At 40.2% G+C, this 26,019-nt stretch overlaps 3 protein-coding genes and 1 long non-coding RNA gene across 5 annotated transcripts; 1 reads left to right on the top strand and 3 right to left on the bottom strand.

Moving 5' to 3' along the window:
- Window positions 1-126: 126 nt before the first annotated feature.
- On the bottom strand, window positions 127-6,993 carry prozb (protein Z, vitamin K-dependent plasma glycoprotein b). Of its 2 annotated transcripts, none has more exons than XM_063009313.1 (8): window positions 6,828-6,993; window positions 5,569-5,732; window positions 5,465-5,489; window positions 5,264-5,377; window positions 4,053-4,184; window positions 3,588-3,721; window positions 2,299-2,416; window positions 127-1,553 (listed from the first exon to the last, which is right to left on the bottom strand). In XM_063009313.1, exons 1-8 carry the CDS (start codon window positions 6,901-6,903, stop codon window positions 1,030-1,032), a joined length of 1,287 nt encoding a protein of 428 aa, XP_062865383.1. In that variant the 5' UTR covers window positions 6,904-6,993; the 3' UTR covers window positions 127-1,029. The 2 variants fall into 2 exon arrangements, with proteins under 2 accessions (XP_062865383.1, XP_062865384.1); XM_063009314.1 differs by having other exon boundaries at window positions 3,588-3,700; window positions 6,828-6,991.
- A 1,593-nt stretch (window positions 6,994-8,586) lies between these two features.
- On the bottom strand, window positions 8,587-15,147 carry f10 (coagulation factor X). Its single transcript, XM_063010473.1, has 8 exons — window positions 15,039-15,147; window positions 13,525-13,685; window positions 13,384-13,408; window positions 12,713-12,826; window positions 12,485-12,616; window positions 12,087-12,397; window positions 10,614-10,731; window positions 8,587-9,301 (listed from the first exon to the last, which is right to left on the bottom strand). The coding sequence occupies exons 1-8, from the start codon at window positions 15,097-15,099 to the stop codon at window positions 8,682-8,684; spliced, it is 1,542 nt and encodes a 513-aa protein (XP_062866543.1). The 5' UTR covers window positions 15,100-15,147; the 3' UTR covers window positions 8,587-8,681.
- On the top strand, window positions 14,583-20,391 carry LOC134329268 (uncharacterized). Its single transcript, XR_010014849.1, has 3 exons — window positions 14,583-14,748; window positions 18,232-18,356; window positions 20,075-20,391. It is a non-coding gene; the product is annotated as an uncharacterized LOC134329268 (long non-coding RNA).
- Window positions 17,093-23,203, bottom strand: f7i (coagulation factor VIIi). The gene is made up of 8 exons (XM_063010474.1): window positions 23,080-23,203; window positions 22,121-22,284; window positions 21,652-21,676; window positions 20,409-20,522; window positions 20,096-20,233; window positions 19,601-19,701; window positions 18,188-18,308; window positions 17,093-17,789 (listed from the first exon to the last, which is right to left on the bottom strand). Exons 1-8 carry the CDS (start codon window positions 23,186-23,188, stop codon window positions 17,146-17,148), a joined length of 1,416 nt encoding a protein of 471 aa, XP_062866544.1. The 5' UTR covers window positions 23,189-23,203; the 3' UTR covers window positions 17,093-17,145.
- Window positions 23,204-26,019: the final 2,816 nt, after the last annotated feature.

Raw genomic sequence — 26,019 nt, forward strand, 5'->3', positions numbered from 1 at the left:
CACATTGTTTTGTACTTTTATCATTTACTGTTTTTTTTGTACTAGTCATGTAAAATAAACTGGATTTTGTACAATTTGTCATATGTACTTCCCAAAGAGGTCAGAGAATTTCTTCAAAAGTATAACTTGTATACGCTGCAAACTTATTTAATAAGTCTTAACAATAAGTGAACGTGAAGTACATTTTTCTGAGTCCGCTGTAATTTTAAAGCAATTAAAAACCAAACACTCCAACTGAGAACTCCAACACACGAACGTGATGCTTGTTGTCATGGCAACATGTACACCAAGTGCTAATCTATGGAATTTTAGATCAGACTTGTAGCGTGTTTGTAAATGGGGATTTTTTATATCAGATTGTTGAGTAGAGCGTATACACCGATCAGGCATAACATTATGAGCACTGACAGGTGAAGTGAACAACACTGATTATCTCTTCATCACGGCACCTGTTAGTGGGGGGGATATATTACGCAGCGAGTGAACATTTTATCCTCAAAGTTGATGTTAGAAGCAGGGAAAATGGACGAGCGTGAGGATCTGAGCGAGTTTGACGAGGGCCAAAATGTGATGACTAGACGACTGGGTCAGAGCATCTCCAAAACTGCAGCTCTTGTGGGGTGTGTCCCGGTTTGCAGTGGTCAGTATCTATCAAAAGTGGTCCAAGGAAGGAACAGTGGTAAACCGGCGACAGGGTCATGGGCGGCCAAGGCTCATTGATGCGCGTGGGGAGCGAAGGCTGGCCTGTGTGGTCAGATTCAACAGAGACGAGCTACTGTAGCTCAAACTGCTGAAGAAGTTAATGCTGGTTCTGATAGGAAGGTGTTAGAATACACAATGCAGCATCACAGTTGCAGGGCTGTTTTGACAGCAAAAGGGGGACCAGCACAATATTAGGAAGGTGGTCATAATGTTATGCCTGATTGGTGTAAATAAACACCTGAGTCTTCATCTATAATTGGAATGAATTCAGTGGGATTGGAGAAAACCTTTGCATGTAAACAGACCGTACGTTTCTGTCTTTGTAAATCATCTCTGGCGTCCCTCGGTGCTCAGAAACTGCTGGCGGATCCAAGGCAGATATCTGGAGACCTTGGTGAACACAAGTCCCTGACTGCAGTCGCTCTGAGACAGGAACAGTCCGGTCAGAAAAGCTGTATTTCCCTCCACACTAGCTACAGGAGTCCCGGATATCACATCACACCGTTTCCGCCTGTACCGCCTCGCCACCACACCCTCGGCCTCTGGCTTGTCCATACAGAACATCTTATTGGTTAACTCGAAGGACAGATTCAGTTTGGAGCGGCAGTCGTCCAGTGGGAGGTATGAAGGATTGCCGGATTGACCCACCACCACGCCCTCTTTGCCAGTCTTCATCAAAATGTTCTCACTGAAATCCTTCTCTGGGAGGCAAAGCTGTGTGATGTTCTCACCCAACGCGATCGGCTCTTTCAGCTCCAGAAAGGCCAAGTCGTCGTTGGGATGTCCGGTCACGTACCTGTTATGAAGAGTCCATTTGGCCTCAGAAGTGTTCCTTCTTTCATTGGAAGAACCTGCAGTAGAAATAAATAATCAGCATGTGTTCGATTTACACGCAAGAGAACTTGTTCCATGTAATACTGGCTGTTAGTTTGTAATCTGATAATGAAGATACACGAGGAATAAACCAAAACGAGTCAAAAATTAGGAGTCAGTGTGACTGGAAATTTTATATTTTATTAGTTATTTGCATTAAATTCATAACTTTCTGCTTTCTTAGTTCAATTAGCAGAGATAGAAGAGACTTTTGGAAGGTTTCTGAGGTCCAGAGATATGTTGACCCTGGCATGGGCACCCCCGCACACACAGTTTTGATACTTATGCATTCTTATGGAAGTACGCCATGTTCCTAACAAGCTGACTATTCTTGTAGAATGATAAACATGGTGTGGAAAGTCGGCCTTGAGCTGGGTCGCTGAGAAGAGTTAGCCTGAAGGGGCAGTAAAGCGGGGTATAAATACTGCGATAGGGCGGACGGTATCCACCTTTCTCTTCTGTAAAGCTGTGTGAGTGCTGCATTATGAGATGGGTCCTCAGCTGAGTAATAAATTGATTATTTTGCTTTTACTATTACCCCGGTTGTCTGTGTCAATCTTTAAGGGTTATTTTGAATTCCCACATCAGTTTATTGTAAACGTGTCCCTATTGTCCTTTGATTTTTACTGTCCAAAATTTTTTTACTGTAGGATTCTCTGTCTCTATTATTTGGGACACCAGTCTAAATAGGCTGATTCTGCAGAACCAAAATCTATTACTTACCGATGATGAAGTAAAGTTCTTTGTCTTTTGTCATGCATCCAGCTGTAGTAAGAATAGATCGTTTCCCGAGTACCACACCATGACACATCTCATTCCCACTGCCATCCACAAAGATTACCTACCCAAGAGTGAGTGACATCTAATGTTAACTCAGACAGGTGCGTGTCTCATAAAGCATGGACGTGTAAATATTCCCTAATAGTTAGTGTTTACATATATGGCATTTAGCAGATGCTTTTAAAGCGACTTACAGTACCATGACAGTATACAGTCTAAGCAATTGAGGGTCAAGGGCTTTTCTCAAGGGCCCAACAGTGGCAACCTAGACTACAACTGCCTGTTTACTAAAGTGCATTTAAACCCAGATTATATGATTTTTTGCATTAATCTGTTTAAATGTAAACACGGTTCATATTGGGTAGCACTGTCGCCTCACAGCAAGAAGGTCCTGGGTACGATCCCCAGGTGGGGAGGTCCGGGTCCTTTCTTTGTGGAGTTTGCATGTTCTCCCCGTGTCCGTGTGGGTTTACTCCGGGTGCTCTGGTTTCCTCCCACAAAGACGTGCAAGTGAGGTGAACTAGAGATACAAGATTGTCCATGACTGTGTTTGATATAACCTTGTAAACTGATAATTCTTGTGTAATGAGTAACTACCGTTCCTGTCATGAATGTAACCAAAGAGTGTAAAACATAATAATTATTAAAATCCTAATCAACAAACAACAAACAGTTCATATTGACTGTCAAATGTTATTTTAACAAACTAAATGTCACAAATGAGGTAACTGCAGGGTCATTTGTTGTCTTTTTTATGTAAGTAACAGAAGTTGTAGTGGCTCAGTTACTAAGACTCCTGACTAGCAATCAGAACGTTGTGAGTACCAAGTTGCCAATGCTGGGCCCCTGTGCAAAGCCCTTAACTTAAGTGGTATTAGATATGAGCCTCTCACGTGAACAATTATGAGTGAGGTGTGCAATCCAGGCTATGTTAAACTTCACCAGGTTATTTTTCACAATTACTTTTTAAAAGCTTTTTTATTATTGATTACATGAAATAAAACAGGGCAATGCAACAGTTATACACAGTATAAAGTAATTGTCCCACTAGATTTGATAATTGGTTTTCCATGTAAGGAGCGGCAACCAAACATAAATACCAGTTTATTACCAATTTGAGAACTGAAGATCAGTCTCCCACACCACTCTGGAGGAATTTTAATCCTTTTTTTTTTTTACTACTGTATATGAGTGATTCAATGTCTTTAAGAATAGAACCGGTATGGACCTACCTGCCATGGACAGCGTCCTTGGGTGCAGACTTGGTTGTTGTGCCCATTATGGTCCTTATTGTGACTGGCAGGGCTGTCAGAAGAAGCTCTTACAACACCACAGGGGTTCTGAACTAAGAGAATGGTGGACGTCACTGTTGAATCAGAAACAATGGCAGCAACAAACCCAAAACTTGCCTGAATTTTTACAGCATCTCATTCTAAAAATTTTTTTGCTGATCGTTGGTGTGTTTTTATACACGGTCAAAAATGGAAACATACTCTTAGCCTCATAATTTTCCTTAAGACTGGTCAGTGGTACATGTGTTTGATATGGGAGTCTGTAACATCAGTTATGTTGTCCTTGACTCCTGACCATGGAGGGCTATGGCATCATTACAAGTTTTACAGTTGTTATACCATTATGACTGGAGGTGTGAACACTTTACTATCTGCCTAATGCCCACACTCTTAATGTTAGCAGACCTTGAGGGATGCAGCTTCTTTTATCACTGTGAAGGGTGTAGCCTTTGGCACAGAAGCATCGGTAGGATTCTTGCGTGGGTTTGCAGAATTGTTGACAAGCCAGAGGACCTTCAGCAGGGCATTCAGATACATCTGCAGAAAGAGAATCACGTAGTATAAGCACCAAATGACAAATCTACACCATATAGCATTAAGTATCCATACACTGACTTTTGTTAGTGGATTTGCTTAATTTAAGCGAACAGCCAAAACTGACAGTGGAACCAATTGCACTGAAGTGACTTGGCATCATCGTAGGATGCCACCTGTCCAACTGGTCAGTTCATAAAATTCCTGCTCATTAATTAGCTGTAATTGCTGTTATTGTGAATTGAGAACATCAACAAAAGCCTAACCGTATCATTATGAACAATGGTGGTCCACACAAGTCATCAGTGCAGGCATGGGCACAGATTTGGGCACAGATTTGGGCATGTCAGTTAGGTTTTGTCATCACTTATAGCAAAATATCTTCAAAATAGCCTAAACTTAAGGAGAAGCAGAAGTAGCGGTGGGGTCTCAAATGTTAATATGTGTATTTATATGGGGTGGGCGAGCAGCTATATAGTATAAGTGGTCCCTACCAATTATAAAAAACACAGCTTTAAATAACAGTGAACTGGTGCTAAACAAAGTGCTGTCCACAAAAGTACACCAATGCATCAAATCACCTCAAAGAGAACTGAGTAAAATGGTAAGTCTATTTCTGAAACTTTCACTTTTAAGACTTTTAATTTATGTCCTCTAGTTTAAAGATGGGTGTATAGTGGCTGTGGTAATAGAGCCTGGCGTTGGAAGACTAAGTGGACACCACAAGAGTGTGTATCGTCCTGAACTGTAATGTAGACTGGGAATTATGGATTAGCTTATTGCACAGAGCCTTTTGGATAAACTGGAAGGCAGACAGATAGCCCAGATGTCAGGATTTGGCCTCACTAATGCTCTTCAGGTGGAATGGAAGCTAATACTTTAGCCATGCTCCAAAATCTGGAAAACTTTTCTGAAAAGTGGTGGTGGTCATAGCAGCAAATAGGAATAATGTTCATGGTTTTGAAATAAAATGCGTAAGACGTACTACATGGATGTGATTGGGTGTCCACCTGATTATTAACATGCTGTTTGGTTGTAAAGACATTAAATGTATCTAAACATAAACATATTTAACCAAATACCCTTTTCACAGTTGAGTCCGCTGTACGTTTCAGTGCACTGGCAGTTGTAGCCGCCAATTGTGTCTTTACAGACGCCACCATGTTGACAAGGACTGGAATTACACTGGTCTCCATCTGAGTAAAAGTAACGAGACGTTGGTCAGAGCAAGAACCGCAGGCTTATTTATTTTTACATTTAAAAAGAAAATGAATGATTCTTACCATAGTATATGTTCCAGAAGTCTTCCTTTAAAATGAGGTGTAAAGAAAAGAACAATAATTTAAAGTCCATTAAGTGACTATTAGATTTCACTCTCTGATCTTACCGTTTTCTGGTTGTCCTCAAAAACCTCTCTGGCCTCCTCCTTGTTGCATCGCTCCTCGTAACACTCTCTTTCCAAATTGCCCTTCAGAATTTCCTCTACAAGAAACATGTTGGCACGTTTGGACCGTACGAAGACGGTGTTGGCTTGTGCACGCGATGGGAAAACTGAAAACGTCAAGCAGACAGTAACTGTAAAGTCCTGAACCGTTAGCTACCTTTTACAAATGCAACCAAATCTAACTATTAGCATTAGCCACCTGACATCACAGGTTGGCAGAAGAACAGAGCCTGAAGACTGAAACTTAACTGGTTTATGATTTAAACAGATTCATTTTTAATAGTTTTATTTCATGTTCTTTAACTAACATATAGAGGCTTTATAAAAGCTATGCTAGTTCTTGACCATGTTCACTATTATTGGACATTTACTTTTAAAAACATATGAAAAGCTAACATTAATACAAATCAAAGTTTGACAGAGGAGAAAGTGTAAATAAAAACAGCAGTGACCTGTATTCCATTAACACTACAATATATTTAATATTTTGACTTATCAATGTTTTTCATATACGTATATGCAATTTGATGACTGAAACATGTTCCATAAAAGTTAGGACAGGGGCATGTTTACTACTGTGTTACATTAGCATTACTTTTAACAATATTCTGGAATTGTTTGAGAATTGCGATGTGAAAATAGAATTGGTTCCCCTGTTCTTGCTTGCTCAACAGTCCAGGGTCTCGACTCTCATTTATTTTGGGAGTTACTTCGCACACAAAGGTACGTTTATAATTGTAATCGACCTCTGCTGTTTAAAGTGAATATCGATTCATTTTACATGTCAAATCGATTTGAATCGTGGAATTTTTGAATCAGTCTTGTGGTGAATCGTTACATCCCTAGAATCACCTGTTACCTGTGAAAAGTTCCTAAATGAATGTTTTCCCAGTTATAAACTCTGTCCCAACTTCAAAATACAAATTACTGTACACTCTCAAAAATCAACAAAGACAAGAAGCTAAAATAGAAAAAAAATTCTTTTTTGTGTTGTTATCATTCAAATTCCTGCACAAGACAGCTTACAAAATATGACTATTATTTTTATTTGGATTTTATCTACTGTTACTGTCCTAACTTTGGGTTTGTTCTATTCTAACATAGTATTGTATGTGTATAACAAGCCCATTTTGATTGTGATTTTTTGTGCTGTCTAAAACAATACTTTAGCTTTTAGAAGCACAAGTGTAATGTTTGGTTACCTGTTTGGTCAGCGGTGGTCAGGAGGTAGTTGGTGTGCAGTGTGAAGAAGAGAAAATTCCATATTTGAAACGCCATCCCAATCAGATACAGATACCTGAAACCTTTATGGTGGACAGAGTCCCTCTTTTTCTTTCTGTGCTGCCACCCAGTCACTGGCTCTTCTAACTCCCCCACCCCTTCCCTGTCCACACACACACACACACACACACACACACACACACACACACACACACACCTGATATATATTTTTCTGTTTTGCACATACAGGGTTTATGCCAAGCCTTCGCCCTGCACATTTGCGCCCTTTCATACAGTACTAATAAGGTTCATGTGGGTCACTGTGAGTTCACCAAATGCAAACAAACTGCTGTCTATAGTTTCAGTTCAGATTCGTCTTAAATATTAGCCACGTCTACTATAAAAATCTCCTCACTTTATATAGAAATACAACCTACTCCACCTACTTCATATAGAAATATAGATCTAAACCTACTAAGGAATGGCATATGGAAAAAAATATATTTAGTTAAAATTTCCCCCTGTGAGGAGCTTCACAAACACTGTGATGGACTCTAATCTGTAAACAAATGGGCAAACAACATATCTAGTAGTCCAGTATCTAAACTGGACCTTACACCTTTCTGTTTTTCTATCTATATGATGTGTTACCACACCAGTGCAGTATGCACGATCCTGTCAAAGTCAAAGGTTTACATACACCTTAAGAGAAATGTCTGTCATGGCTAGTGTAGTGTTAGTGTTATTTTTACTTTTGTGTGATTTAAAGTTTAAAACTCTCACAAATTTTAATCCCTAAATGAGCTAAGTGTGGATCTTCAAACCAGTAAAATACACAGATCAACCATAACATTAAAACCACCTCCTTGTTTCTACACTCACTGTCCATTTTATCAGCTCCACTTACCATATAGAAGCACTTTGTAGTTCTACAATTACTGACTGTAGTCCATCTGTTTCTCTACATACTTTGTTAGCCCCCTTTCATGCTGTTCTTTAATGGTCAGGACCCCCACAGAGCAGGTATTATTTAGGTGGTGGATCATTCTCAGCACTGCAGTGACACTGACATGGTGGTGGTGTGTTAGTGTGTGTTGTGCTGGTATGAGTGGATCAGACACAGGAGTGCTGATTGAGTTTTTAAACACCTCACTGTCCCTGCTGGATTGAGAATAGTCCACCAACCAAAAAACTCCAGCAGCGCTGCTGTGTCCGATCCACTCATACCAGCACTAACACACCACCACCATGTCAGTGTCACTGCAGTGCTGAGAATGATCCACCACCTAAATAATACCTGCTCTGTGGTGGTCATGTGGGGGTCCTGACCATTGAAGAACAGGGTGAAAGCAGGTTAAAGAAGTATGTAGAGAAATAGATGGACTACAGTCAGTAATTGTAGAACTACAAAGTGCTTCTATATGGTAAGTGGAGCTGATAAAATGGACAGTGAGTGTAGAAACAAGGAGGTGGTTTTAATGTTATGGCTGATCAGTGTATAATACCATTAAACTTTTTTCTAGTTTTTTAGCCTGAACTGAAAAGTAAAAGTCGCCACTCCAGACTTGGCACAGTTTTTATGTCCTACTGTTTCTATCTGGGCTTGGGACTGGCACTGAAAGTGAACTGACAAGTGTGCCTCCTCATGGCTAGGCGGTTTTGCAACCCCTCCCTACACCGGACTGTTAGCCAATCATGTCCATGCAGACGCCAGACAGTATGAACAAATGAGCCGACGTGTAAAGATTAAACCAGTATACAATCTTTATTTAGTGTTTTTTTAATTACTAGTTAAGTCATGTTGCATATCATTTTTACACATATTTAATTCTCCCTTACACTCGTATCACAGGCGGGTACACAGGCACCTCTCTCTTTTTCCTGGCCTTTTCCGTGTCTTTGTTCTTAGGCATGACTCTGTCCATGACGGACTCGATCCATTTGTGGTACTTGGAAACCTGCGTGTAGACGCCATACTTGCCTTTGCGAGCACAACCTTCACCCCAGCTTACCACGCCTGTCACAAACCAAGTATCCTTGTACCTGGTGACATGTGGGCCGCCGCTGTCCCCCTGACATGCGTCCTTGGCCACCTGGTCGTAGCCGGCGCAGAACATGCGCAGGGTGATCTTGAACTTGGTGGACTCCATGCAGGTGGTACGGGCTATGTAGGGCACGGTGAGCTTCTGCAGGACGGTGGCCTGCGGGCCTCCCTCGCTGAGGCGGCCGAACCCGCTCACCATGCCCTCCTTCTGCTGCATGAGCACCCGCTCGGCGAAGTCGCGCTCAGGGAGGCATGCTGGGAGGATGTACTTGGTGAAGGTGATGGGCTTGACGAGCTTGATGAGGGCGATGTCGTTGTGGTAGGTCTCAGGGACGTACTCTCTGTGCACCAGGACCTGCTCGACAGCGTGAGTCGCCTCTCGGCCTTCTCTTCTCCGCGTGTCGAATTCACCTGGTACAGAAGCAGAGATTACAGGACCATTCGACTGAACAGGTTAGAAGTTGGTTAATGTAACCAATCAAGCTCAATTCACACTTTTAATGTCACAGTTTAATCTAGAAACATTATAACAAATATGTTTATAAGAGAGCAGCCAGGGTCCCTTCTGTATCTGTGTGGGTTTCCTCTGGATGCTCCAGTTTCCTCCTGCAGTCAGGCCAACTGTAGCTACTAAAAATCCCTTAAGTGTGAATGTGTGCGAATACAAGGCTGCAATCACTACATACACCGATCAGCCATAACATTAAGACCACCTCCTTGTTTCTACACTCACTTACCATTTAGAAGCACTTTGTAGTTCTACAATTACTGACTGTAGTCCATCTGTTTCTCTACATGCTTTGTTAGCCCCCTTTCACCCCCACAGGACCACCACAGAGCAGGTATTATTTAGGTGGTGGATCACTCTCAGCACTGCAGTGACACTGACATGGTGCTGGTGTGTTAGTGTGTGTTGTGCTGGTATGAGTGGATCAGACACAGCAGTGCTGCTGGAGTTTTTAAACACCTCACTGTCACTGCTGGACTGAGAATAGTCCACCAACCAAAAATATATCCAGCCAACAGCGCCCCGTGGGCAGCGTCCTGTGGCCACTGATGAAGGTCTATAAGATGACCGACTCAAACAGCAGCAATAGATGAGCGATCGTCTCTGACTTTACATCTACAAGGTGGACCAACTAGGTAGGAGTGTCTAATAGAGTGGACAGTGAGTGGACACTGTATTTAAAAACTCCAGCAGCGCTGCTGTGTCTGATCCACTCATACCAGCACAACACACACTAACACACCACCACCATGTCAGTGTCACTGCAGTGCTGAGAATGATCCAACTCCTAAATAATACCTGCTCTTAGCACGGTGGTGAAGTGGGTAGCACTGTGGCCTCACAGCAAGAAGGTCCTGGGTTCGATCCCCAGGTTGGGTGGACCGGGTCCATTCTGTGTGGAGTTTGCATGTTCTTCCCGTGTCCACGTGGGTTTCCTCCCACAGTTCAAAGATGTGCAAGTGAGGTGAATTGGAGATACAAAATTGTCCAGGACTGTGTTTGATATAATCTTGTGAAGTAATGAATCTTGTGTAATGAGTAACTACCGTTCCTGTCATGAATGTAACCAAAGTGTAAAACATGACGTTAAAATCCTAATAAACAAACAAACAAACAAACTGTTTTAGTAGGTCCAGTTTATTGGTTGAAAGGTAGGAAACACCCTGGACAGATCACTAGTCTATCAAAAATGTAGGTGTAGAGATTTTTTGTTACCTAGTACCACAGTGATGGAGCGAGACAGGTTCATGCAGTGCGCAGCAGACAGAATGAAGTACTTGTTCAGGATGGTCCCTCCACAGAAGCCGATCTTGTCCTCGTTCACTAGGAGAGCCTGAAAAAGCACAATCGTACAATCTGTGATATTTCATTTAAAAGAAACAGCTTGTTTATGAGCTTCATGGTGAAGGTAGTGCTCTGTGTTTCTACAGGCAGTGTTGTGTCATTCATTCATAAATTGTTTGTTTTACCACTGCTTTATTCTGGTCAGGGTCGCAGTGGGTCTGTTTACTGGGCAAAAAGGGCAGGAAACGTTCCAGGAAGAACCAATTTAATCTTTTGCAAAGTAAAATTAGACCCCTGGTAGCAAGAGTTTATACTCATATACCAAATTATACACAGACAAATCCAAAAATATATAGTAAAAAGTCCATTTCAGGTGCGTACATTACGGTTGTTTTTTTTGGGCTGCTATAGCCTAGTGGTTAAGGTACTGGACTGGTAATCTAAAGTTTGCCAGGTTGCCCTTGAGCAAGGCCCTTAACCCTCAAATGCTTAGACAATATACTGTCACATTACTGTAGGCTGCTTTGAATAAAAAGCGTCTGCTAAATGCCGAATATGTAAATGTTTTACTGTTTTATATCATGTCTGATTAGAACACAATCAGATTTGTTAATTTAATATTAAGATTAAAGAACTATTGCAGAAATCTTGACATTTTTAATGCGTTTTCTCTATTTTTCCATTCATTTAAGTTGCTGCTGCCCCTCCCACCCCTGATTGAGGCTGTCGTGCGCCCCCTGCTACATGCGTGCGGCCCATCGGCCGGGTCTCACAGAGCACAGGTATCATATGTGGAGAGCCTCGCACTGCCATCCGTGAACAGCTGCCCAGCGTGCAGGCGCCTCTTACACTTACACTACCAACAATGAACCTGTTCAGCCATAATCAAGCCCCCTACAGACTCACAGCCAATCTGTGCAGGCGCCCGTCTGGCTGATAGCAGAGCTGAGATTCTAAATCAAGAGCTCGAGATCTCAGCACTGGTGGGTGCCAATCTTGATCACTTACTCATTTTCTTAGCCACTTATCCAATTAGGGTCGTGGGATGGGGGCGTTTGCTGGAGCCTATCTGAGCTTTTCAATGGGTGCAAGGCACACAGTAACACCCTGGACAGGGCACCAGTCCATTGCAGGGCAGACACACACACACATACACACACCTATTCACCTATAGGGCAATCTAGTGTCTCCAGTTAACCTGACTGCATGTTTTTGGACTGTGGGAGGAAACCGGAGCTCCTGGAGGAACATGAAAACTCCACACAGAAAGAACCCGGACCACGCCGCCTGGGAATCGAACCCAGGACCTTCTTGCTGTGAGGTGACAGTGCTACCCACCGAGCCACCGTGCCGCCCCCAATCTTGATCATTTTTTGTAAAAACAAACTGTATTAGTGTGTGTACCTGCCACGGACAGTCTCCGGGCGCACAGTCCTCCCCATTCACGATTCGTGTATCTCCAGCTCTTTCAGGAATCACTGGGATTTCCTCTACATACGTTACTGGACTCAGTTTCTCTAAGTCGAGTCCTAATACATTATCTATATGTGCCAGGTCCTGTGGAGAGGAAGTGGTGTTCACAAGATTCTTCGCACTGGTATCAGTTCCATTAGCGTGGACGGTGGCGTTCCCAGTACTGTTGTCGTTTTCCTCTGGATCGTGTATGATAAGGCTTCTTGTGGGCTTTGGAAACACGTGGCCACATTTGAAAGGCTCTATGATGAAAATACAGATGTTAAACATCAATCTCAATTTTTTTTTATAATTCTATCAGTTTAAATGAACTTTTGTGACTTTCTTACCGTCGGAGTAGCAGGATTTTCCATCAGCTGCCAGTTTATAACCTTTAGCGCATGAGCAGACGGAGGTCTCCTTCATGACTTTGCAGAAGTGATCGCAGCCACCGTTTTTGTCCTCACACAGTAATGGAATGGCTAAATTCAGACATTAGATTATGTTAAACTTAGCAAACAATAAGAATCTGTTATTTGTGTCTGTAAATGTTGTGCTGTTTGGGCGTGATCTCTTACCAATCTCACAGTTGGACCCCTGGTACACGGCGGGGCAGAAACATGTATATCGTCCTATTCCATCTTTACACACTCCCTTGTTAAGACATGGCTGAGACAGACATGCATCCCCGTCTGAGAAACAATGGTGAAAACGTTAGTCATGGCTTATGTAAATAGGACTAGTTTGACTGCACTTGTTACAACAGGAAAGTCAATAGACTCTGTAAAAGCTACTTTGAGCAATTTTATTTATGCATTTTTCTCCCAATTGTGTTGCCAATTTGTCTTCCACAGCTGGAGACCCTGATCATGTACGAGGAGGGTATATTTGCCTGACGCACACTCCCTCAGATGCATGTGCAGTCCACGAGCCCTTATTATTTTCCCATACTTTAGTGGATTCTTGCACAACCCCTGCATGTTCTGCGTCTGTTTGGGTTTCCTCCCACAGTACAAAGATGTGCAAGTGAGGTGAATTGGAGAAAATTATCTGTGATGGTGTTTGATACTGAACTTGAACTGATGAATCATGTGTAAGCAGTAACTACCTGCCCTGTCATAAATGTAACCAAAGTGTGTAAAATATGACGTTCATAAGGTGTTTTTCCAGTCCAGGGGTACTCGTACGGTTTTGAAAACTAGAAAAATAATAAAATCAGAACAAACAGATAAAAAAAAAGTCATCTTACCATGATAAACATTCCAAAATTCGTTCTGAAAGAAGAATAAAAGATTATAAACAGTGCTGTAGATTCTTTCTTTTAGGTGTGATAGTCGCAGTATGATCACTTAAAATCAATCCAACGGAAACAATAAATCACATCACGTACCGTCTTTTCATTGTCTTCAAAGATCTCGCGGGCTTCCTCGAAGGAGCAGCGCTCTTCTCTGCACTCGCGCTCCATGTCACCTTTTTTAAGCTCCTCGAATATGCTGTTGGCCCTCCGGCGGCGTGTGAAGACCTGGTTGGCATCCTTGGTCTGGAGAAAGACTGAAGCCACACAGACACACCAGAGCTGATCAGTAATTTAATGTCTGTATTTATTACTACTTTCATACATAATACACGACAATTCACAGTGTTCATGACTGATCCTAGTAGTGAGAAGGTCCTGGGTTCGATTCCCACATGAAGTGGCCAAGGTCCTTTCTGTGTGGAGTTTGCATGTTCTCCCCGTGTCTGTGTGGGTTTCCTCCGGGAGCTCCGGTTTCCTCCCACAGTACAAAGACATGCAAGTGAGGTGAATCTGAGATACAAAATTGCCAAGAAGGTCCTGGGTTCGACTCCCAGGTGGGGCGGTTCAGGTCCTTGTTCTCCCTGTGTCTGTGTGGGTTTCCTCCTGGTGCTCCGGTTTCCTCCCACAGTACAAAGACATGCAAATGAGGTGAATTATAGATGTTAAACTTGTGAACTGATGAATCTTGTGTAATGAGTAACTACCGTTCTTGTCATGAATGTAACCAAAGTGTAAAACATGACGTTAAAATCCTAATAAAATAAATAAATCCCCTTATTAATGATACATTTACAATAGTAGTTATTTTCATTCTTATAAAATGTATTGGGCTACTTTAATTATTTGTTTTCAATTAGCACATGTACTATTTCTTCAGGCTGGTTTGGTTAAGCCTACAGTGCAACATCTACATGTACCTGACTGATAGCTTTGGTGTAGCTGTGCTACTTTTTTGTATTGTCACTGGTCACTCTGAGCTACCTTTCCCAACCCTGTCCAGTAGTAATAGACCACCATTATAAATCTGTAATTTAAGTAAATCGTACACACTCACACTTGGAATAAATGCTGACCACAGGTGAATTTAAGGAATGATTAACACAATGTGTACCTGGACAATGTGTGCTAGTCTCAACCTCGACACCCACAACATGTACCAACACGCTGGTGTTTATGTATTAAATTAACTGTTAACTGTGAGTATAACCAGATACACTCGTACCAGCATCATGCAACCAACATATCAGTGGTATGTCTAAAATCTCTGGTCTCGTAGTTCCTCCACCTCTGTTCGGACGCTTCGGGCTGATAACAAGGGTTCGTACACAGCGTTATTTTCATTCTTATCAGTGGTATGTCAAAAATCTCTGGTCTCGTAGTGTCAGTCTTTAAATGGAGGCTAAAAACTGTGCATAGCAAAAGTTTGGACACGGTCAGTATTTGTATTCCTTTAATTACAGTAATGTTTACACTTAGTGTACTTAATAAAGGAACATCCTCAGCAACATACCATCCAGCTTGCACTGATCAAACACACAAACATCAAACCTGAGTGGATCTTTATGTTTTAATACTCACAAACTAACAAATATTACCAGCGTACTCACCCTCAGAAGTAATACACTGTGCAAGAAGTAGACAAAGGAAGGTGTTAAAGACACCAAACATGTCGAGTTCTTATCGTAAGGCTCTTCTCTATAAGAGAGGACTGGATTCCACCGGACTAATGCGGGAGGTCGATGACCTGTGTGATAAATGGGAGGAGAAAGATGGCAGTGAAAACGACGACATGGCAGAATTAAATAAACGATCGGTGATATTTAACATGGTTTGTCGTTCACTGAAGATTTACATTTTAAAGCTTTTATACTTAAGGACACTTGTGCTGTCAAAACAATCCGATCATATCAGCTTGTTGATAAAGTGTAAACGTGAAACCCAGCAGCTCTTGGAACTGTTTGCTTGGTCACTAGCCTCTTGTGTCAGTGAAGTTTGACTGTTTGAACGTGAACGTTTCCTGAATACACAGGGATGGACAGTTTACTAGACCCGTCCTCTGGATTTTCTTGGACATAATGTTTTCTATTTGTACTGGTCTAGTTGGCAAGTGAATCAGTAGGTTGACATGGTCATAATACAACAACTACTACTACTACTACTAATAATAATAATAATAATAATAAGTTCAATTTATATAGTGCCTTTCACATACCCAAGGATACTTTACAAAAAAAAAAGGTCACCACCTGGATTTAACTAAGCAAATAGGTAAGATCCTCCCATTGGATAATTACTGCATGGGTGATTATGTTTCAGCTGGCAACAAGTTATTTAACCCTAACTGATGCAGTGAGTAGCTTCTCATTTGTTAAACAACCATGTCGAAAGACACATCCTGTGGTCGTGGAAAAGATGTTAATCTGTTTCAGAAGAGTCAAATTATTGGCGTGCATCAAGCAAAGAAAACATCTAAGATGATTGCTAAAACGACTAAGAACTGTCCAACGCATTATTAAAAAGTGGAAGGACAGTGGGGGGGGAACATCATCTTTGAGGAAGGAATGTGGTCGGAAAAAATCTTGAATGATCGTGATTGGCGATCACTTAAACGTTTGGTGAAATAAAATAGTAGAAAAACTCCAGTAGAACTCAGGGAGATGTTTAATAGTGAAAGTAAGAGCATTTCCACACACACAATGTGAAAGTAACTCAAGGGATTGGGACTAAACAGCTGTGTAACCTTAAGAAAGCCTTTCAGAGTTGGGACTGAGGGACCAAAAGACCACCCTCAAACTGACACAAGTTTAAAACGGGGAACCGCTAGAATACCCAAGCCAGAGGATCTTAGGGCGCGGCTTAAACGTTTAGGGTTAAGGACTTCGCTAAGGTAGGAAGGGGCGAGACCATGAAGGCCTTTAAAAGTAAGCAGAATTACTTTGTATTCGATACAGGCGGCTATCGGACGCCAGTGCAGCTGCTGGAGGATGGGAGCTATGTTGGCAGACTGTTTAGTAGATTTGAGGACCAAGCCTGAGCTAAAATGAGCCTAAACACGCCTAATATGCTGTTAAAACAGCTCTGACCCACAGAGACATAGACTTCACGAGACTATAAAGGAGTGCTGTAATATCTGCTGTACATTACCAGCAGGTCCTTCAACTTTTATATGTTTCAAGGTAGATTGACCTACAGTGCATCCTGGTGCCATCTAATCAGTGTGCAGACAATACACACGTGCCCAGCCGTCTGTCACTTAACCTACTTCCATTGTTCCGACGCCCAGTTCCAATGCATGCCCATACATTCACCTCATCATTACTATTAAAATTCTGTACAATTTAACCACAGTAGATCTTCTGTTGGTCCAAACCAGACGCTGTAAGCATCAAAGAGTCTTTATAAAAATGCAGCCAAAAATGCACAACTGTTACAAAATAGGCATTGCCATGCACATTATGGTTGTGGTCCTTATGTTTTGGCACATGAGTGTGTGTGTATTTATACTTAAAAGCAAAATATAGTGCAGGAAAATGCTAACAGATTCATTTACACTTGTTTTTCAAGTCCTGATCTTGTCCAATCTGTGTTTGTACGGCCTCCCTGCATCACTTCATTTTGCAGAAATACATTTTACTCAAAAAATAAAAAGAACACACATACGTCCTCAAAGATTCTTTATTTCAGAACCAAATACATGCTTGAACCTGGAACAGATCAGTTCTGAATGAACTGTTCAACAAACGCTCCTGCATGTAGAGTTGTGTTGTCAGAATCCAGATGTGGGATCGGTGTCACCATGCTGTTCTGAATCCAGTCCAGAAAGTTGGCGACCTTGGTATATATGCCGTAGAATCCTGGATGAGCACAGCCTTTTCCCCACGATACTATCCCAGTCAGAAAACTGGTCTGCCTGTACTGAGTGGTCAGGGGGCTTCCGTCGTCCCCTCGACAGGATTCCTGGCTGCCCTCAAAGTATCCGGCGCAGAACATGTTGTCTGTAACGTTAACCCCACTCTTTATAGAGCACTCCGGCTTCGGTAGGATCGGGACGGCAATCATGCGCAGGATCGGTGACGTCGACCCTTTGGAAGTCTTGCTGTTACCGACGTTTCCTCCTTGAGTGCGCTGACCCCATCCGCTGACGGAATGGAAGCGAACAGCAGACAGCTCCTTCTCAGCAAACTCAAACGTCGGCAGGCAGATTGGAACGGTGTGGTTTGAAAGTGTAGCCGCTTCATGGAGCCGCAAAAGAGCCAAATCGGCGTCCACCGATGCTGAATCGTAGCTCTCATGTACGATTATTTGGGAAACTGAAAATGTTTGTTCGGTCAAATCCACTGTTTCAATATTATGGTCTCCTGGTGAAACATCAGTGAAATGAAAGATGTTTAGTTTAATGTTTAGTTTAAACACAAACATGACTTTAAAATGATAACGTCAGGTAAACAAAATAGCTTTACTTTGTTTTTCCCATGTTTTGGGACCAAATTGTGTATAAATGTAACAAGATTTAGCACATTAAGCAGTTAAATCCAAACCATTCAAATACCAATTTCCACAAAGCCTCTGATCAGATGGTGATGGCTAGCACATGCTTCCTAAGAGACATGTAAAACCAGCCTCTGCCTCTTCAAATTTAATCAACCTCAGGACCCTGAAGCTGTGCAGGAAGAACCCTGCCCTAAACGCCGCTCTGGTGTCCAGTACTTGTACTTATATAATGTATGTTTATTATTTACGCTTCTAAACGCAGTACCTGTTATAACCTTCAGGTGTTTTTTATCTCTTTTATCCACACAGTGAGCAGCTGTGATGACCCAGCTAGCATCCACTAACACTCCTCCACACAGACTCTCTCCTTTATAATCCAGCAGGACCTGGGAAAACAGCGTGAGAAGATCTGAGCATCAAAAGTCTTAATTCAGGTAAATTAGATCAAAATACTCAAGAATAGTTGCACAAAAGACTTTTCCTGTTTCATTTAATTAGCTGAGAGGCTGCAATGGATAGCTAATGTTAGCATAACGCCTTAAAATATCACCCTTTTTTATAGACGGATCTCTGTCGTATTAGAATATGAGTGTACATGTTCTGATGTTCAGTCTTTAAACAGTTTTGTCAACTAACAAAGTTAAATCATCTTAATAAGATTAAAAAACATAAAAACAATGACAATTTTTATATTTTTGATAGGTGTTATAGAATTGTTAGATCAACGGTGTTGCGTTAAATGTTCTTTTAGGAATAAAAACAAGAGCTCTTGAGAGGCAGTTGGCCGTGTCTGAGGGAACTTGCATCCTACTGTCTGATCGAGGGTCAGCATGAGTGGCTTAGAAAAAACACAAAGCGAGTACTGTGGGGTCCTCCATACGTGCTGAGGTTCTCTGTTACAATTCAATGCTGACTGGTGTAAAAATTGATTTTTCGGCCAATATAGGTGACGTGCAACAAGAAGAGGTCACCTGAGAGCACATGGAACTTAAGCATGTTCATAAAACTGGGTGCGAACAGTCAGTCAGGTGTCAAAGTGCCCATTGTTACTTAATAAATATTACATAATATTAAATATTACATATTTAATATTTCAAAAATAAAAAAATTAATACAAAATAGATATTTTAATTATTTATTAAGCTTAAGTAACACTGACTACAAAAAGCTTGTACTATTTGTACTATTTCTATAAATACAACACAACTTGGTGTTATTACAAACAGAAAGGGCAACGTAGCCCATAATGTAATCTATCATTAAAGGCGGGGTTCGGGTAGAGCAGTGGTAAATTACGCTAGCCCACTACCACTGGGGTCCAGGGTTCGAATCCCCAATGGTGCTATCGACCGGTCGGGCATCTACATAGAGACATGATTGATTATGTCTGGGAGGTGATGACTGAACCCCTACGGTGGATTGGCGTCATGACTGGGGTGCGTTACTGCATTGCGGCCAGTGATTTCGGGGAAGTCAGACCTACCACAACGCTGACCAGAATAAAGCTTGATGTAATTATTATTATTATAGTTTAAAAAATTGACATTTTTTCCTATTAACATCAGAACATCACACACACAATCAGACTGAATAACACAATGTCTTGTGCTTGTGATAAAGTGCAGTGCTCAGTTCGGTAGAGCTGATAATGTGCACGTATGGTGCTTATGTAAGTTACCTGCCAGGGGCAGTGGCCTTTAGGACACTGATTTCCACCGACCACTCGTGGTGCAAAAGTCTGACTTCTTTCAAGAGGTGCTTTTCCACACGGATACTGAACTACAACAACAACAACAAAACATTCTTTTAAAAACTCTAAGCAGGTCATTCTAAGTACAGCGGTACCTTGAAACTCAACATCAATTGGTTCTGGGAGTGATGTTGAGTTTCAAGGTATTTTTTCCCATAAGGATGTTTGGGAAACCTGTTAATGCGTCCATGGTTCTGTAGAACTGCATATATTTTAGGCTCATGTAAATAATGGGGTTGTTTTTAACACTTATACAATGAAAATAACACAAATATAATATGAAAACACCGAAATACAATGAAATACTGAAAAAAAGGATTAAAACTAAAAGCTTAAAAATATAAACTACTTTCTAAAGACATGGTGTATAAAACATGCTAATCTTGTTTATTTTATTCTCAGTGAAGAGTTTCTCAGTCTCACCTTGTGCAACACAGGACTTCCCATCCTCTCCGAGGGAATAACCCGGAGCACATGAACACTTTCGCCTGCGACCCGAACCATCACAGAACTGCTCACAACCACCGTTCAGATACAAGCACTTCAGAGTGTCCTCGAACACTACACAGAGAGAACACAGAGAGAACACAGAGATCACACAGAGAGAACAGAGAGAACACAGAGAGAACACAGAGAGAGCACAGGGAGAGCACAGAGAGGGGTTTATTTTAAACTTTACATTAACAAACATGAATAAAAGAGTAAAAGAAATGAATAAACTTGAGTCTGATTTTACCTTCTTGACAATATTTGCCTTCAAACCCCTCAAGGCACTGGCAGATGTAAGAGTTTCCCAGATAGATGCAGGTCCCGTTGTTTCTGCATGGGTTGGTCAAACAGGGCTCGCGAGCTGGTGTGAAATTAAAATCACGTACAGAATTAAATTAAAATCACGGACAGAATTAAATTAAATTAAAATCACGGACAGAATAAACTAGCTTTACAAATCATGAATCCTGGGTTTCTGCATAAATGTGATCGAAACTCTGTGTTAGTCACAAAATAGTCAAACACATTTGGCACATTTTGGCACAACTTATTTGTAATGTCTATATTAAAAACACTCGTAATATAGACACTAGGGATGTAACGATGCACCACAAGACATGTTACATCCCTAATCTGAACAACATGCCAATCGTAGTTCTTGTGGCCGCCCAGCCTCAGCCGGCAGGCAGCTCTGGTTGCAGCATATGTTTTTACCGTTGCGCCGCCTGAGCAGCCTATCTTATCCTTTCTTGAACTTTTTATTATTAATATAAGTGTTTTAATTAATGAGGTAGTATTAAAGATATAGTGTTCATAGTTCATGTAAGGGTTCCATAAACCCTCCACTAACTATGGACAATTGAAGAAACAAAGCAGCACCTAAAAAATCTTGATTGCTTTTAAATCCAACAGAACAAAGTAGCAGCAATTCGACAGTTAATGTAAAATCTTAAAACTAATGAATAATAATAAAACATTAAATTTTCTTTCAGTATCAGAAAAGTGACCTACAATTCAACCTACAAAGTGATTTTTTAGGTAAAAAATGCAGTTTCATTAAATATAAATAAATAGAAAGCTAGTAAATATATGTAGAATAAAGAACATTAGTAGCAGTAGTGTGTTTATAGGGAGAATGTTTATCTTTGTTGCACAATCAGCTAATCAATTAGGAGGAAAATCTTTAACTGAGGGGCAAATACTTCAGTGCAGAGAACTTTAAACCATATTCAATTTCACATTCAGCATGCAGATTTATATGAAAACAGCAAGCAAATTAAAATTCTTTATAATATTAAATCACATCTAATATTGAGCTTAACTTACAACCACAATACAGCATTAAAAATATCAATAAATTATAATTACATGTATTTACAATTATTACATTTCAACTTCAAATTTAAAAGTACTAAAAGGTAGAATAAATAACACACACACACACACACACACACACACACACACACACACTTAAATAAGTAATAACTCACCGTGGTATGTTAGCCAAAAGTCTTTCTGTGGAAAGTCAAAGAGAAAAAGAAAGTTAGGTTTACAGAAACATGGGTGCCAGTACAACCCCGCTTTCCACCCCAATTCTCCCGGCAAGTAAGCACTGAACCTCTACTGGACAATTTTGACTTGTACACGTTTTGTTCCCCTAGTCCCAAACCCGACAATGTGTTCTAGGGTCAGTCATTGTACGAAACCCCTGGAGCAGACGGGGTTAGGGGCCTTGCCCAAGGGCCCAACAGTGACTGGAAGGCAGAGCCTGGATGTGAACTGACAATCTTCCGACTGATAGCCTAAAGCTCCACCCACTGTTACAGTATTTAACAACTTTTGGTTAAAATTTTAATTTTTACACACATATTAACTTTTTAAGTTTTGCTAAAAAAATCAAAAAATAAGGAACAAATATTTAGACACTTTAGCTTTAGCGTTCATCTCAGCATAACTTACCGTTTTAGCGTCATTCTCAAACACCTCTCGCGCTTCCTCATAGTCACAAATCTCCTCAATACACTCACGCTCCAGGTTTCCAGGTTTAACCTCCTCGAAGAAGCCAGAGTTAGCACGTCTGAAGCGCTGGAGCAGTGAGCTAGCATCATCTTTCTTTAGAAACACTAACAGGAAAAGTAAAAACATAAAAAAGATCAAGCAGAAGCCGCTATATAACACGTACTGTATGTGGCAAGTCAAAGATACGCTTATACAGTATTTACATTTTCACTAGCAAAAACAACAGTTCAAGTTTTAAGAACATAAATTTAGTTTCTACCAGAGGAAATTTAAATTCTAGATCTTACATTGTTAATTCATAGCATTTATAATTGTTTCTAATTCTAATTTAAAATACAAATACTACTAGTGTGAGTAATTTCATTTGCAAAGGGCAGTACATACTGTCTGTATCTCTATCTTTTCTGCAGAGATAGTCATTATCAGTTGAATGATGCAGAAAATGAACAATGAAAATGAATGATGCCGTAATTAAGAGTAGCAGGATATTCTCTCGATTCTGTCATGCCACAATTATTCAACCCCTACATAATAATGCTGATCTTAAAGCCTACTGCTAGTCTGTAGGACCTAAAGATGGGTTACAATGTAAAATTATTAAAATAAATTTTTATTACAACATTTTGTAATGGCAATCTACAGTTTAATATATACAATTGTATTTTTTATAGATGTGTAGTCCATGGATTTAAAGTTGCGAATATGAATGTGTATGACAGCTACGACTAGTAAAAATCACACGGCATGTAGCTAAACTTAGAATTTACATTTCCTACCGGTAGGAATTATTTTAAAGACAGATTTTATACCAGCATATACTGCATGTTCTGTAAGAAAGACACAAAGTCGTGGTGATATATTTAGTTAAAATAGCTGTAGTAAAAGATTTTTGGATTTACCTGCTCCAGATACAGCGTGGCAAAAAAACAGGAGCAGCAAAATTGTTTCGGTCTTCATGTTTCGAAGCTTTTGCCTTCGCGGCTCAACAGTGGTGATTCTGTGGATCATTCTTAGGCAAACAAACTCGAACCAGTCAATCACCGTGGGTCAAAGACCTCTGAATACAGGAGGGTTTTCTCTTTCCAAGTGACTTTTGGTTCAGAAGAAAACTGTAGTTACTGTTAAATGTTTGCCATCCTACTATATACAGAGGAACCAGGGTGTAGATGGTATATTGTAGTACCCCAGTAAAAGATGCAAATTTTTTATTATTTAAACCTAATATTCATGTTTATTGTGATATTATTTTCAGTAAGAATTTTGTGTGATTTTGTTTGATACTGTCGAGGAGAGTACCGTATCGATCTGAAGCTCTCTTGAGATCAGATCTTGTTCTTGTTTATAATGTTCTTGTTGTGTTGTGACAGCTGACAGACTAATATTAAAAGTTTTCTTCAAACTAGTCCTATTAATATGGGCACAGAGAAGTAATCAGGTATAGCCAGAATGACTAAAAATGCATTCTGAGGCCAGGCTAAATACATAAATGACATTATAGTGCTTTCTACACTACACAAGTTAATGTTTGTTAAGGCTCATTGATGCACGTGGGGAGCGAAGGCTGGTCCGTGTGGTCCGATCCAACAGACGAGCTACTGTAGCTCAGATTACTGAAGAAGTTCATGCTGGTTCTGATAGAAAGGTGTCAGACTCCATGCCTCGATGGGTCAGGGCTGTTTTGGCAGCAAAAGGGGGACCAACACAATATTAGGAAGGGTGGTCATAATGATATGCCTAATCGGTGTATTTGTGACATCACTCACATTAAACACACATTTTTAAACAAATGTGTTCTAATCATTATTCACAGAAAAACAACAGTTGTAGAAATCATAAAATCTCAAGCCTGGCCATACATGTACATATAACTACGTATATCAACTTCTGTCTTCATATATAAGTTGATATACAGTCTTAATACTAAATACTAAGTCTAAAAATTGTTGTTTTTGTTTTGTTAGTAGGTGGATTCATTGCAAATCAGGTTTATTAGAGTTTGATGTATTTGGTTTATGTGTGTATTTTAGTTCTTTAGACACAGTTCTATAACATTTGTGGATCTGGATTTGTGATCTTGGTCCTCTGAGCTTGTAGTAAGGACCTAGAACAAGGATGTGGTGATGTGAAAGCTGAAATTCCTGCTGAATCATCAACACGACTTCAAATTCAACCAAATAAATAAAAAATAATGTCAGACAGGGTTAAAACATTATGAATACAGTGTCTTTGTAGTTAATTAACATTATTTTACACAGAAATGTAAGAGAAATCTTCTGTTTATTGCATTTTACTAAATGTCCCAACTTGTCTGGAAATGGGGTCTGTAATTTGTAATAAGTGCAGTCAAATTAACCCTATTTATATGGGCAAAGAGAAGTTACTAGTCAATTATAAATCATCAACCACACTCACTAACATGGGATTAAGAGACAAAGTCACAAAGTCACATGACGTTATTCAACAGGAACAATACAAACAGAACTTGGATTCATTAGTGAGTTAGTTTGTTAGTTATACACATATACACATAAAAAACGTGTTGTAAATGTTACAAGCTTCAGTCACAGATAAAAGAGCAGTTGAAAATTCCTAAAACTGCTGTGATACACACGCGTCCCTCACCTGTGTATGTACATGTTTGACCTCAGCTGTAGTAACCAATAAGCACAAAAAGGTATCAAGCATAATTTAAATTAAAGTAGCTTCATATAAATGTAAACATTGATTTCCATAGTTTTAAAACAGAGTAACATCATCAGTGTTGCATTAACACTTTCTCCACATCCAGTGAATTTAACACAGGAGCTTTTGAATATGAATAATAAAATATAAACCTACCTGATGAAGACTGTTTGTAGTAAAAAAGAACATAAATATGATCAAAAAGCTCTTAATTTATTACAAAATACAAAACAGAAACAAAACTGTTGCTTTATCTTCCCACGGTGTGAAACACACGGCACTGAACGTTCAGTCAGTTGATAAAGAAAAGAAGCCCATCCTACCCACCCACCTCACACAGCTCATCCACATCCAGTTCTGCTCGAAATCCTCATGAAATTCTCTGGGTGGGTTCAATCTGAGTATTAAAATACACAAACACAATCCTTCAACATTTATAACACACAAACAGTTGTGACTGTTAACTTATTACTTATGAAACATGTTAAATAATCATTTTCAGTCCAGGCTGGATAAGATTTGGGCTTCAACCTCATGAGCAGCAACATTTCTTGTAAATGCTGATCAGAAGTCTTTACTGGTGAGGGGGAATTTAGACCATTTTTGAATTTTTACAAAGCCCACTTCCAGAAAAGATGGGACACTTTCAATAAACGCAATAAAAACTGAATTCTGTAAGTTGTTCATTCACTTTAACCTTTATTTAACAGACTAAAGGACAAAAAAATATTTTAGTGTTTTCAATGATGAACTTAAATCTGTTTAGAAATTGATGCCTATAATACACTCAAGAAATTTGGGACAGAGGCATTTTACCACTGGTTCCCATCACCCTTTCTTAAATTGAATTTTTTGATCATTTACATTTCGGCATTTAGCAGATGCATTTATCCAAAGTTCTGGGAGTGGCGTTGAGTTTAAAAGGCGTTGAGTTTCAAGGTATTTTTTCCCATAAGGATGTTTGGGAAACCTGTTAATGTGTTCCATTGTCCCGTGGACTTGCATATGTTTTAGGCTCATGTAAAATAATGAGGTTGTTTTTAACACTTATACACTGAAAATAAGACAAATATAATATAAAAACACTGAAATAAAAAACTGATTCTGATTCTCACAATTTCTCAAAAGCTCAAGCTGTAACACAAGTTTAAAAGTGA

This window comes from Trichomycterus rosablanca, chromosome 15 (genome assembly GCF_030014385.1).
Source record: "Trichomycterus rosablanca isolate fTriRos1 chromosome 15, fTriRos1.hap1, whole genome shotgun sequence".
Lineage (NCBI taxonomy): Eukaryota > Metazoa > Chordata > Actinopteri > Siluriformes > Trichomycteridae > Trichomycterus > Trichomycterus rosablanca.